Source organism: Neoarius graeffei, chromosome 21 (assembly GCF_027579695.1).
Source record: "Neoarius graeffei isolate fNeoGra1 chromosome 21, fNeoGra1.pri, whole genome shotgun sequence".
Lineage (NCBI taxonomy): Eukaryota > Metazoa > Chordata > Actinopteri > Siluriformes > Ariidae > Neoarius > Neoarius graeffei.
In genome coordinates, this window is record NC_083589.1 from 14,769,822 (window position 1) to 14,783,029 (window position 13,208).

General features: G+C 48.3%; 1 protein-coding gene across 1 annotated transcript in view; it reads right to left on the minus strand.

Moving 5' to 3' along the window:
* The window catches only part of cacna1c (calcium channel, voltage-dependent, L type, alpha 1C subunit), an 880,695-nt gene that overhangs the window by 406,983 nt on the left and 460,504 nt on the right, over positions 1-13,208 (minus strand). The window contains exons 20-25 of the mRNA XM_060902748.1: positions 10,823-10,952; positions 10,666-10,725; positions 10,388-10,494; positions 9,885-9,972; positions 9,661-9,768; positions 9,466-9,518 (exon numbers count right to left, since the gene is read on the minus strand). Of these exons, the coding sequence (XP_060758731.1) occupies positions 9,466-9,518; positions 9,661-9,768; positions 9,885-9,972; positions 10,388-10,494; positions 10,666-10,725; positions 10,823-10,952 (546 nt within the window). The remainder of the gene's footprint in view (positions 1-9,465; positions 9,519-9,660; positions 9,769-9,884; positions 9,973-10,387; positions 10,495-10,665; positions 10,726-10,822; positions 10,953-13,208) is intronic.

Genomic DNA, 13,208 nt, shown 5'->3' on the forward strand with positions numbered 1-13,208 from the left:
AAGGGTGGGGAAGGTGAGGGTGTGTGTGTGGGGGGGGGGGGTAAGGTGCACAGTCCTGAGGCGTATGTGTTGTGTTTCACATTATAAAATAAAGTATTGCATATTATGAAGTATTACACAGGGGGGTTAGACTATAAAGTCAGAGCATATTCGAGTTCAGGGTGGTTATGGCTTTTGGAAAGAAGCTGTTTTTGAATGTTTTTGTCCTGATGCACCTGCAGCCCCTCCCTGAGGGCAACAGGTCAAACAGATCAAAGCCAGGGTGGGAGCTGTCCTTGATCATGTTCTTAGCTCTGCTCAGGCAGCGGGAGGTGTAAATGTCCATCAGGGAGGGGAGAGGGCAGCCGATGAACTTCTGTGCTGCCTTTACTACTCTCTGGAGCTTCTCCCTGTCTGCAGCAGTGCAGCTGCCGTACCATACTGTGATACAGTATGTCAGCAGGCTCTCGATGGATGAGCAGTAGAAGGTCAGAAGCAAGCTGGAGTCTAGGTTGTGCTTCCTGAGGACTCTCAGGAAGTGTAGCCACTGCTGAGCCTTCTTAATGACTGCTGTAATGTTCTCTGACCAGGAGATGTTGGCGGAGATGAGGACGCCGAGAAACCGGAAGGTGTGGACCCTCTCCACATACTCGTTATTGATGTAAAGGGGGGCTAGGTCAGTGCTGTGATTCCTGAAGTCAACTGTGGCAGCGGGGGCGTGGTCAAGCACTGGTCTGTGACAGGGGAGCGGAGTCAGGGAAGGTAAGTGACAGAATCACTACACCTGAGAGCAATTAACCTGTGTTTGTGTGTCTTCCCAGTGACCGCGCCCTACTTAAGGTGGGAGAGCGAGAGCAGAGGGAGCTCTTCCTCGAATCAGATGCCGAGTGTGTGTGTCTGTAAATTCCCTAATTGTTAGACTGAAAAGTGTAGCAATAAAATGCTATATATCAACCTGTACTCTGTCCTGCCGTCTTCTGTGCTCCACCCTTGTACTAGAACCGCCACAGTGGTGCCGAAACCCGGGATCTGGAGTGCAGATGCCGAACCGCCCCATGGAGTCTTTCCTGTTCGCCGACCTGGTCCACGCCCTTGCCACAGCCCAGCAAAGCCAGCACCAGGCGCTAGTCACACTCCGTAAGGAGCAGGAGCAGTGTTTTGAGGCTCTGGTGTTGGCCCAGCAAGAGGATCGACAGGTGTTCCGGCACCTTCTCGCGTCGGCAGAGTCTACCAGCGCTCCCACCGCGGGCCCGTCCCCCCTCACCCTGACAAAGATGGGCCCGCAGGATGGCCCCGAGGCTTTCATCACGCTCTTTGAACAAGTCGCGGAGACCTCGGGGTGGCCGATGGATCAGCGCGCGGTGTGCCTCCTCCCCCTGCTAATGGGAGAGGTGCAGCTGGCAGCGCTACAGCTCCCCGCCAACCGCCGGCTGGCCTATGCAGACCTTCGCCGGGCCGTCCTCCAGCGTGTGGGGCGCACCCCCAAACAGCAGTGCCAGCGCTTCCGCACTTTGCACTTGGAGGAAGTCGGCCGGCCGTTCGTGTTTGGCCAGCAACTCCGGGACGCCTGCTGGCGGTGGCTGAGGGCCGACAACTGCGACGCCGAGGGGGATCATCGACCAGGTAGTGTTGGAGCAGTTCATCGCGCACGTGCCAACAGGAACCGCGGAGTGGGTCCAGTGCCACCGCCCGGCATTGCTGGATCAGGCCAAGCTGGCGGAGGACCATTTGGCGGCTGTTCCAGCGGCAGGACAGCAGACAGCCTCTTCTCTTCTCTCCTCTTCTCTCTCTCCCCCTCCTCCTGTGTCCCATCCTCGCCCCACTCCCCCACCGCGGAGGCGGGGGCTGGCACGACCCCAGCCGGCCTGCCACGCCCGCGGTGCCCTCCCATTTCTCCCTTCTGTGTCTGTCTCTCCCCCCCCTCAGGTGAGTGAGCCCCAGAACACTGGTGCAGAGAGAAAGCCCGGGCCGGTTTGCTGGCACTGCGGGGAGCCGGGCCACCTCCAACAGCAGTGCATGGCAATGGAGGTGGGCATGGTGGTTCGGATCCCCGACGCGCCAGAAGCCGCCCTCGATCGGGCCGGAGCATATTGCATACCGGTGAGTATTCAAGGGGATACATATCAGGCGTTGGTGGATTCCGGGTGTAATCAAACCTCAATTCACCAAAGCCTGGTGCACAACGAGGCATTGGGGGGAGCACAAGGAGTGAAGGTGTTGTGTGTGCACGGGGATGTTCACAGATACCCTTTGGTGTCGGTCTACATTTTTTTCCGAAGGGAAAAATTCATAGTAAAGGCGGCGGTTAATCCTCGCCTCACCCACTCGATAATTTTGGGGACTGATTGGCCAGGATTCGAGGAGTTGATGAGCCGTTTAGTGGCGAGTGGGTCCTGCCATACTTCAGCAGGGGGAGGTCCCGGTGTCGCCTTGGCGGGAGCAGCTGTCACAGAGCCGTCTACGTCACCTCCGCGTCAGAGTGAGGAGCCACAGGCTCCTCCTGTCTCTCTCGGGGAATCCCTCGTAGATTTCCCGTTAGAACAGTCGCGAGACGAGACTCTGCGGCATGCATTTGACCAAGTGAGAGTAATCGATGGTCAACGGCTCCCGCTGAACGACACCCCGTCTTTCCCCTATTTTCTATTATGAAGGATAGATTATACCGAGTGACGCAGGACACTCAGACGAAAGAGCAAGTCATGCAGCTTTTAATTCCAAAGAGCCACCGGGAATTGGTATTCCAGGCGGCTCACTTTAATCCCATAGCTGGACACTTAGGGCAGGATAAGACACTAGCCCGAATAATGGCCCGATTCTATTGGCCAGGGAATCACGGCGACATTTGTAGGTGGTGTACGGCGTGCCGCGAATGCCAGTTAGTAAATCCAGCGGCCATTCCAAAAGTGCCTTTGCGCCCCCTACCATTAATCGAGACCCTGTTTGAAAGAGTTGGGATGGATCTCATCAGGCCATTAGATCGGTCGACATGAGGATACCGCTTTATATTAGTTCTGGTGGACTATGCAACGCGATACCCGGAAGCAGTGCCTCTGCGCAATATCTCAGCACGCAGTATTGCGGAGGTGCTCTTCCGCGTTATCTCCCAAGTTGGAATCCCGAAAGAGATTCTGACTGATCAAGGCACCACGTTTATGTCACGGACACTGCGCGAACTGTATGGGTTATTGGGGATTAAGCCAATCCGCACCAGCGTGTATCACCCACAAACAGACAGTTTAGTTGAACGGTTCAACCGCACCCTCAAGAACATAATTAAAAAGTTCGTAAGTGAGGACGCACGTAATTGGGATAAGTGGCTCGAGCCCTTGCTGTTTCCAGTGCGAGAGGTCCCCCAAGCCTCCATGGGGTTCTCCCTGTTCAAATTATTATATGGGTGCAAGCTGCGCGGCATTCTAGATGTGCTGTGGGAAAATTGGGAGGAGGGACCTTCACAAAGCAAAAATGAAATTCAATATGTTATGGACCTGCGCACAAAACTCCACACCCTCACCCACCTAACCCAGGAGAATTTGCGGCAGGCCCAAGAATGGCAAACCCGCCTGTACAACAAGGGTACGCACCTTAGAGAGTTCGCACCGGGAGATAAGGTACTCGTACTGTTGCCCATGTCGAGCTCCAAATTGGTCGCCAAGTGGCAAGGACCCTTTGAGGTCACACGGCGAGTCAGGGACGTCGACTACAAGGTGAGGCGAACAGACAGGGGTGGGGTGCTACAGATTTACCACCTCAACCTGCTTAAACTCTGGAATGAGGAGGTCCCCGTGGCGTTGGTGTCGGTGGTTCCGGAGAAGGCGGAGCTGGGGCCAGAGGTTCAGAAAGGGGCATTAGCATCATGTATCCCTCCGGTCCCCTGTGGAGACCACCTCTCCTCGACCCAATTCACGGAGGTCGCCCAGTTGCAGACTGAGTTTTCAGATGTGTTCTCGCTCCTGCCCAGTCGCACTGACCTCATAGAGCACCACATAGAGACGCCCCCGGGGGTGGTAGTGCGTAGCCGCCCTTACAGGCTACCCGAACACAAAAAAAAGGTGGTTCAGGAAGAACTCGAGGCCATGTTCGAAAATGGGCATCGTTGAGGAGTCCCACAGTGACTGGAGCAGCCCGGTGGATTTGGTACCCAAGGCCGACGGGTCGGTCCGGTTCTGTGTGGACTATAGAAAAGTCAACGTGGCGTCTAAATTTGACGCATACCCAATGCCTCGGATTGATGAGTTGCTCGATCGACTAGGCACGGCTCGCTTTTATTCGACGCTGGATTTGACAAAGGGATACTGGCAGATCCCCTTGACTCCACTATCCCGAGAAAAAAACGGCCTTTTCCACACCATTCGGATTACACCAATTTGTCACACTTCCTTTCGGGCTGTTCGGGGCACCCGCTACGTTTCAGTGGCTGATGGACAGGGTCCTCCGCCCCCACGCCACTTATGTGGCCGCTTACCTCGATGACATCATCGTCTATAGTAATGACTGGCTGAGGCACCTCGAACATCTGAGGGCCATCCTTAGGTCGCTGAGGCGAGTGGGGCTCACAGCCAACCCAAAGAAGTGTGCGATTGGGCGGGTGGAAGTACGGTATCTTGGCTTCCACTTGGGCAACGGGCAGGTGCGTCCCCAAATTAATAAGACGGCAGCAATTGCGGCCTGCCTGAGGCCCAAGACCAAAAAGGGGGTGAGACAGTTCCTGGGGCTGGCTGGCTATAACCGTAGGTTTATACCTAATTATTCGGACGTCACCAGCCCGCTGACTGATCTGACTAAAAAGGGGGCACCAGATCCGGTCCAGTGGACGGAGCAATGCCAGCGGGCCTTCTCTGAGGTAAAGGCTGCACTGTGTGGGGGGCCACTTTTACACTCCCCTGACTTCTCTCTCCCCTTTATGTTGCAGACAGATGCGTCGGACAGAGGGCTGGGGGCTGTTTTGTCCCAGGAGGTGGAGGACCGCCCAGTCTTGTACATCAGCAGGAAGCTGTTGGTGCGTGAGGGGCGCTACAGCACCATAGAGAAAGAGTGCTTGGCGATCAAGTGGGTGGTCCTTGCCCTCCGTTACTACCTGCTGGGACGCTCTTTCACCCTCTGTTCGGACCACGCGCCCCGCCAGTGGCTCCACCGCATGAAAGATGCCAACGCGCGGATCACCCGTTGGTATCTGGCACTCCAACCCTTTAATTTCAAGGTGGTCCACAGGCCAGGGGTGCAGATGGTCGTGGCAGACTTCCTCTCTTGTCGGGGGGGGGAGTCGGTTGCAGGCCGGACGGCCGCCCAGTAGGGCTGCACAATTAATCGAATTTAATCGAAAATCGCGATTTTGGCTGCCATGATTAAATTAAATGAAAATCGCGATTTATTTCCATTTAAAATGCGAGCTCTGCTGCATATCATCAAGCACTTTTTGACCAGTACTCCGCCAAACCATTAGGGGGCGAACCGACGCATGTAAGGTTTCATTACTCCGCCTAAATAAGCAAGCAAGCCAAGTGCGCAGAGCTTCAGTGCAGTGGTATCTTCTTCAAGGGGTGATAGTGTGAGAGTAGGTAACAGATTGAGCTGAGAGAGAAAAGCTATCTATGTCGGAACAACAGAGTCAATCTGTGTCTGAAGAAGCAGGGGGAGGTGAGGAGGAGTTTGTCCCTTGAAAGGGCTCAAGTTCTGTTATTTGGACATATTTTGGATTCAGCCTCAGTATAATGCTATGTAATTGTTGCAATTGAGTTTTCAGTTCCTTCATCCTTTGGTAATTTCTTGGATAAATTTCATTTATTTGTCATTTGGAAATCAGAATTTCTCTTTTAAATTTCATTCTGCACTGAAAGCTGTTCATATTGTTTGTTTGAATATAGTGAAATAAAATTTAAGTGATTTCCCTAACATCAAGAATAATCGTGATTAATAATCGTGATTACAATTTTGATCAAGATAATCGTGATTATCATTTTTTCCATAATTGTGCAGCCCTACCGCCCGGCCTGAGTCGGGCGGTGGGGGTATGTGGCAGCGGGGGCGTGGTCAAGTGCCGGTCTGTGACAGGGGGGCAGAGTCAGGGAAGGCAAGTAGCAGAATCACTACACCTGAGAGCAATTAACCTGTGTTTGTGTGTCTTCCCAGTGACCGCGCCCTACTTAAGGAGGGAGAGCGAGAGCAGAGGGAGCTCTTCCCCGAACCAGACGCTGAGTGTGTGTGTGTCTGTAAATTCCCTAATTGTTAGACTTAAAAGTGTAGCAATAAAACGCTATATATCAACCTGTACTCTGTCCTGCCGTCTTCTGTGCTCCACCCTTGTACTAGAACCTCCACATCAACGATGAGCTCTTTGGTTTTCTTGGTGTTCAGAGTGAGGTTATTCTCTGAACACCAGGCTGCCAACTTCAGGACCTCCTCTCTGTAGGCTGCCTCGTCTCCCTTTGAGATGAGTCCGACCACTGTGGTGTCATCAGCAAACTTGACGACGAGGTTGTTGTGGGTCGAACTACAGTCATGGGTGTAGAGGCAGTACAGGACAGGGCTCAGCACACAGCCCTGTGGAGAGCCGGTGCTCAATGTGCAGGTGGAGGAGAAGTGAGGGCCAAGTCTCACAGTCTGGGGCCGGTTGGTAAGAAAGTCCTTTATCCGGGCACGGGGGGGCGAGATTGTCCAGTTTTCTGATAAGGATGTCCAGGATTATTGTGTTAAAAGCTGAACTGTAATCCACAAAGAGTATGCGGACGTAGCTCTGCTGCTGCTCCAGGTGGTTCAGCGCAGAGTGGAGAGCTACGGCGATGGCGTCCTCTGTGGATCTGTTCGTGCAATATGCAAACTGGTAGGGGTCGAAGTCTGGGGGAAGGTGGTCCTTGATGTGCTGAAGAACTAGTCTCTTGAAGCACTTCATGATTACCAGGGTGAGGGCCACGGGACAGTAATCACTTAGGCTGGTGACGGGAGACTTCTTCGGCACTGGGATTATTGTTGCAGGGATGACTGCCTGAGCCAGGGACAGGTTAAAGATCCTGGTGAAGGTAGGGGTGAGCTGGTGGGCACACGCTCTGAGCACCTTATGAGGTACACCATCTGGGCCGGCAGCTTTCTTGGGGTTCACTGCCAGGAGCACCCGTCTGACATCGTGCTCCTGTACAGTGAATGGAGTGGTATAGGAACTGTGTGGTGGTGGGGGCAGGGCTGGAGCAGATGAGTGCTGCTGAGATGTTTCAAAGTGAGCAAAGAAGCAATTTAGCTCCTCTGCCAGTGGCGCACTCCAGTCTCCTGTTGACACATCACAGTCTCTGAAGTTTGTGATGTCTTGTATGCCCTGCCACACCTCCCGTGTGTTGTTGCTGGACAGGTGGGACTCTATACGCAGCCTATGGTCTGCCTTGGCTTTATTTATTCCTCTTTTCAAATTAGCTTGAGCGGCTCTGTACAGAGCTCTGTAACCTGACCTGAAGGCAGCGTCGCGAGCCCTGAGGAGTGAGTGGACCTGGCTGGTCATCCAGGGTTTCTGGTTTGGGAAAACCCGGATGTTTTTATCCACCGTCACATTCCCAATGCAGAACTTGATATAGTCCAGCACCATTCCTGCGAATGTCTCCAGCTCCTGGTGTTCAAATAAGTCCCAGTCTGTCCGTTTAAAGCAGTCCTGTAGTTTGGAGAGTGCGTTGTCAGGCCAGGTTGTGATAGTCCTTGTGGTGGGCCTGGCTCTGCGTCTGAGGGGGGTGTAGGCTGGGGAGAGCAGGAAGGAAAGATGGTCTGACTGGCCGAGGTGGGGAAGGGGTATGGCTCTGTACGCATGCTTGATGTTGGAGTAAACATAATCCAGAGTGTTCTCCCCTCTAGCAGAACACTTAACATGTTGGTAAAACTTCGGCAGTACAGTCTTCAAGATGGCCTTATTAAAGTCTCTTGCGATTATGTGAACACCGTCAGGGTGAGCTCGCTGCTGCTCGTTTATGATGTTCAGCAGGAGAGAGAGCGCTGTGTTTACACAGGCGTCGGGTGGAATATACACAGCTGTGACAATCACTACAGTTAGCTCTCTTGGTAGAAAAAAAAGGCCGGCATCTTACAGACATGTACTTGATGTCTGGGGAACAGTGTTTGTCTGTAATTGTTCCGTTGTTACACCAATTATCTTGCACATAAATACAGAGCCCCCTTCCTCTGCTCTTACTGGAGTCCTCAGTCCTGTCCCAGCGGAGCAGAGTGCAACCTGCTAGCTGCAAGCTAGCATCGAGTATTTCCAGATGAAGCCAGGTTTCGATAATAATTAAAACACAGCAGTCACGAACATAGCGATTTCCAGCAAGTTGTAATTCCAATTCATTCCTTTTATGCACCAGGGATCTGGCATTGGAGAGATACAGGCTTGGTCGAGGTGGCTTGTGTGGTTGTTTTCTTAGCCTTAGCATAGCACCAGACCTGCGGCCCCGCTTCTGCTTCCTCTCCCTCCTCCGTCTGCGCCACCTCCTAGACCCGACAACAATCCATGGAGAGCCCGGTGGTCTCGCTATGTCATCTGGGATGTTATGCGTGTAGTGAAAGTCACTCGAAACATCTGGTGTTGGTCACCGATGGCCAAAAGTGTCTGGCGGGTGTACTGGATGTTCACGGAACCGATGGTGCACAAACAAGCAAGAAAGAAATACAAAAACAAAAAAAAAAAGAGCACTGAAAAGGAGAGCCGTAAGCCACTGCAACTATGCGCACCACCATCTTGGAATCATCTGTAGGAATGAGATTTAATTAAAAAAAATAAAGAGCCAAAAAAAAAAAAAAAACACAACAGCCATGCACACTCACTTTCTGAGCCTGTGGTATTCTTCAGTTGTCATGACTGCACCCACCTCAAGTTAACATGTTTCACAGCGGCCTTCAACCATGGCTGAAGTGAGGTGTGCGGTGGGTGCTTTAGTCCATGGTGGACTACAGCACCCACCGCACACCTCACTGCTCAGTCACCTGATTATTGAATTCATGACCCTGTTCACAATCACCACAGTACACTATAAAAGGACTTTAGTTTTCAGACCCCATTGCAAAGTAAATGCTCAGTTCATCATGTCTGTACCAAGACTTTGGTTTTATTGCACTGCTGTTTCTGGGGTTTGACTTTGTGTTTTTGGACTTTGCCTTTTGATATTGCCTCTGATAAACTATTTGCCTGACCATTGCCTGTTTTTGGATTCTGCCTTTGCCTAACAATTGGAATTTGTTTGCCTGTGTACTTTTAATACATTCATTTCTGCTTTTACATACATCTGTCACCTGCAAACCTGACACCAGTGCCAGTGCACAATAACACAGAACCACCTCTAACTACATCTATATCCATAAACTAATAACTAATGGTGAAGCATTAAAGGGTAATTCTTGTCACCAATTAATCATGTTAGTTGCTTATTCAGACCTTTTGTAAGTAATGAATTTTGAGCATGTAGTTGGACCTGTAAAATTTTTAGTGAAATCTCCTGCTGTATACTGTTTCTAGACTTTTACCTGCATTCTGTCTCGGTCTGTTTAGAAGAGTCTGTGCAATAGTAGAACTTGCCCTGAAAGTCAGAACAGACAAAATTAATCATCTTTAGTGAAAGCAATGCTTTCCAGGAGATATATTAGCTATTGCTAATTGGGGTGTCTTGTGTTTAAAGATATATTTAAACTGTATACAGAATGGTTTGTGTGTGTTCTCACCTTAAATAGTTGCACACCAATGCAAGCAAACATAAACTGCAGCAGAGTGGTGACAATAACAATGTTCCCGATGGTGCGGATTGCTACAAATACACACTGGACTACATGCTGTGAATTTACAGAGATAGAGAAAGTGAGTGAGAGAGAGAATGTGTGTGTGTGTGTGTGTGTGTGTGTGAGAGAGAGTGAGTGAGTATGAGTGAGAGAGAGACAGCTTGACTCACTTTGAGGCCCTTGGCTCTGTTAATGGCTCTCAGAGGTCTGAGGACTCTAAGAACTCTCAAAATCTTCACAACATTAATGGCACTTGACCTGTGGGGCACAACAAAGGTATAGCGAAGCTGACCTTATCAGAATTTGGTTATATAAAAATATGTAAATACTTTGGCAAAGTACACAGCATGTGGATTCTACTCATATTTTTAGTCTTTAGTAATTGGCATGCTTTCTTCATTGGTATTAATTTCTTTGTATATTTGTATTTTAAATGTCTTGTAAATTAATTATTATTTTGGATCACTGTCATCCAAGCTTTCCTGTTTAATAAAACTGTTGAGACAAAGCTTTAAAATAAACCTGGATATAAGACAGATAGCAGGTGGTAGGTAATTCAGACAGATAGTAGATGATAGACATACACCTAAATGTTGTTCATGCCCATACATTATGAAGTATGCTCATTTTGGTGAAGACATAATTAGGCATATTAGATTGGGTTTGTACTCACTGAATCCCAGAAGAGATGAGAGAGACACTGACCACCACCAGATCAAGAATGTTGAAATAATTACGACAGAAAGAACCCCTATGGAGGAATGCTCCATATGCTGTCATCTGCACACAGGAGAGGCCAGAGCCAATGAAAATAAGAGTAATCAAATGTACATTTGTGACATATGATGTAAGAATGAAAGAATAAAGCTTGTGAGTGATAAAAAGACAGAGGGAATGTGGGCAGATCAGGGAGATGTGATATGATGCCAGTGAGTTAAGAAGTTATTTCACCTTTAATATGATTTCTATCGTGAAAAGACCTGTGAAAACATGATCTGCATAACCTAGAATCTGTAAGGATAAAATACACAAGCACATATCAGTGGCAAATCATGAAGATAACATGTAACACATGCCTGGGCATGAACATGTACACATATACATGTACCTGATTCCTGAATGAGTCACTTTTTACTGGGTCCTCTGCAGCCAGAGAAATACTACTTAGCAGAATAAAGAAGAGGATGAGATTGGTGAAGATATTGTGGTTGACAATCCTATGACACAAAACTCGAAACCTAAGGAGCAAAAGAAGAGGGTATCAGTGTTCACTGATTCATTGCAGGAATGTTTGAATGAGTGAGTTAGTTTCTTGAACTGCAATCCGATACATCTGCATTAAGTAATTTAGGGAAATATACAAGTAGAAAGCAAATCAGAAGTCAATTTACCAATAACAGCAACCATAATGCAACATGTTTGTTAATTAAATTAATTAAAGGGGAAAAGCAGCCCCTTATACCAGCAAGTTTAATTATCTACAACTTCATTTTTCCATATACAGTGGGGCAAAAAAGTATTTAGTTAGTCACCAATTGTGCAAGTTCTCCCACTTAAAAAGATGAGAGAAGCCTGTAATTTTCATCATAGGTATACCTCAACTATGAGAGACAAAATGAGAAAAAAAATCAAGAAAATCGCATTGTCTGATTTTTAAAGAATTTATTTGCAAATTATGGTGGAAAATAAGTATTTGGTCAATAACAAAAGTTCATCTCAATACTTTGTTATATACCCTTTGTTGGCAATGACAGAGGTCAAACACTTTCTGTAAGTCTTTACAAGGTTTTCACACACTGTTGCTAGGCCACTCCAGGACTTTGAAATGCTTCTTACGAAGCCACTTCTTCGTTGCCTGGGTGGTGTGTTTGGGATCATTGTCATGCTGAAAGACCCAGCCACGTTTCATCTTCAATGCCCTTGCTGATGGAAGGAGGTTTTCACTCAAAATCTCATGATACTTGGCCCCATTCATTCTTTCCTTTACACGGATCAGTCGTCCTGGTCCCTTTGCAGAAAAACGGCACCAAAGCATGATGTTTCCACCCCCATGCTTCACAGTAGGTATGGTGTTCTTTGGATGCAACTCAGCATTCTTTCTCCTCCAAACACGACAAGTTGAGTTTTTACCAAAAAGTTCTATTTTGGTTTCATCTGACCATATGACATTCTCCCAATCCTCTTCTGGATCATCCAAATGCTCTCTAGCAAACTTCAGACGGGCCTGGACATGTACTGGCTTAAGCAGGGGGACACGTCTGGCACTGCAGGATTTGAGTCCCTGGTGGCGTAGTGTGTTACTGATGGTAGCCTTTGTTACTTTGGTCCCAGCTCTCTGCAGGTCATTCACTAGGTCCCCCCGTGTGGTTCTGGGATTTTTGCTCACCATTCTTGTGATCATTTTGACCCCACAGGGTGAGATCTTGCGTGGAGCCCCAGATTGAGGGAGATTATCAGTGGTCTTGTATGTCTTCCATTTTCTAATAATTGCTCCCACAGTTGATTTCTTCACACCAAGCTGCTTACCTATTGCAGATTCAGTCTTCCCAGCCTGGTGCAGGTCTACAATTTTGTTTCTGGTGTCCTTTGACAGCTCTTTGGTCTTGGCCATAGTGGAGTTTGGAGTGTGACTGTTTGAGGTTGTGGACAGGTGTCTTTTATACTGATAACGAGTTCAAACAGGTGCCATTAATACAGGTAATGAGTGGAGGACAGAGGAGCCTCTTAAAGAAGTAGTTACAGGTCTGTGAGAGCCAGAAATCTTGCTTGTTTGTAGGTGGCCAAATACTTATTTTACCGAGGAATTTACCAATTAATTCATTAAAAATCCTACAATGTGATTTCCTGGATTCTTTCCCCCCATTTCTGTCTCTCATAGTTGAAGTGTACCTATGATGAAAATTACAGGCCTCTCTCGTCTTTTTAAGTGGGAGAACTTGCACAATTGGTGGCTGACTAAATACTTTTTTGCCCCACTGTATCACCATGCAATTTTTGAGAAAAAGACAAAAAGATGCTTCCTTTTCCAGTACCCACATTTCTGAGCTAGTTTCAGGTCTTTTTGTGTTTTCTTAGAAACAGTTGGGCAAACTTTGAAGTCTGCCCTGGTTAAATGACATTACCTTGAACACAGTTGAGAAAAGGTACATGTAAAGCCACACAAAGCACTGCATGCTCGATTACTCTATGTTGTTAGTTAATGATATTATCTTATGTGTTCATTTCACTCATGAGAAACATCTCTTGTGTCAAATACAATTGAACAGAGGTACATCAAAACCACTCAAAAAACAAACAAACAAACTGCTAGACTGTACACAGGATGTCCGTATCTTTGTGACTTTCAACTGCCAGAAATTATAGGGCTATTCAAGAAATTAATGAAATAGTAGTATATTATAGTAGCATAAAACAGAATTTTCTCTCGTATATCACAATACAAAATACTGGCTAGACGAAATTACTTCTCTGAGGTGCATCATGATATTTCAGTC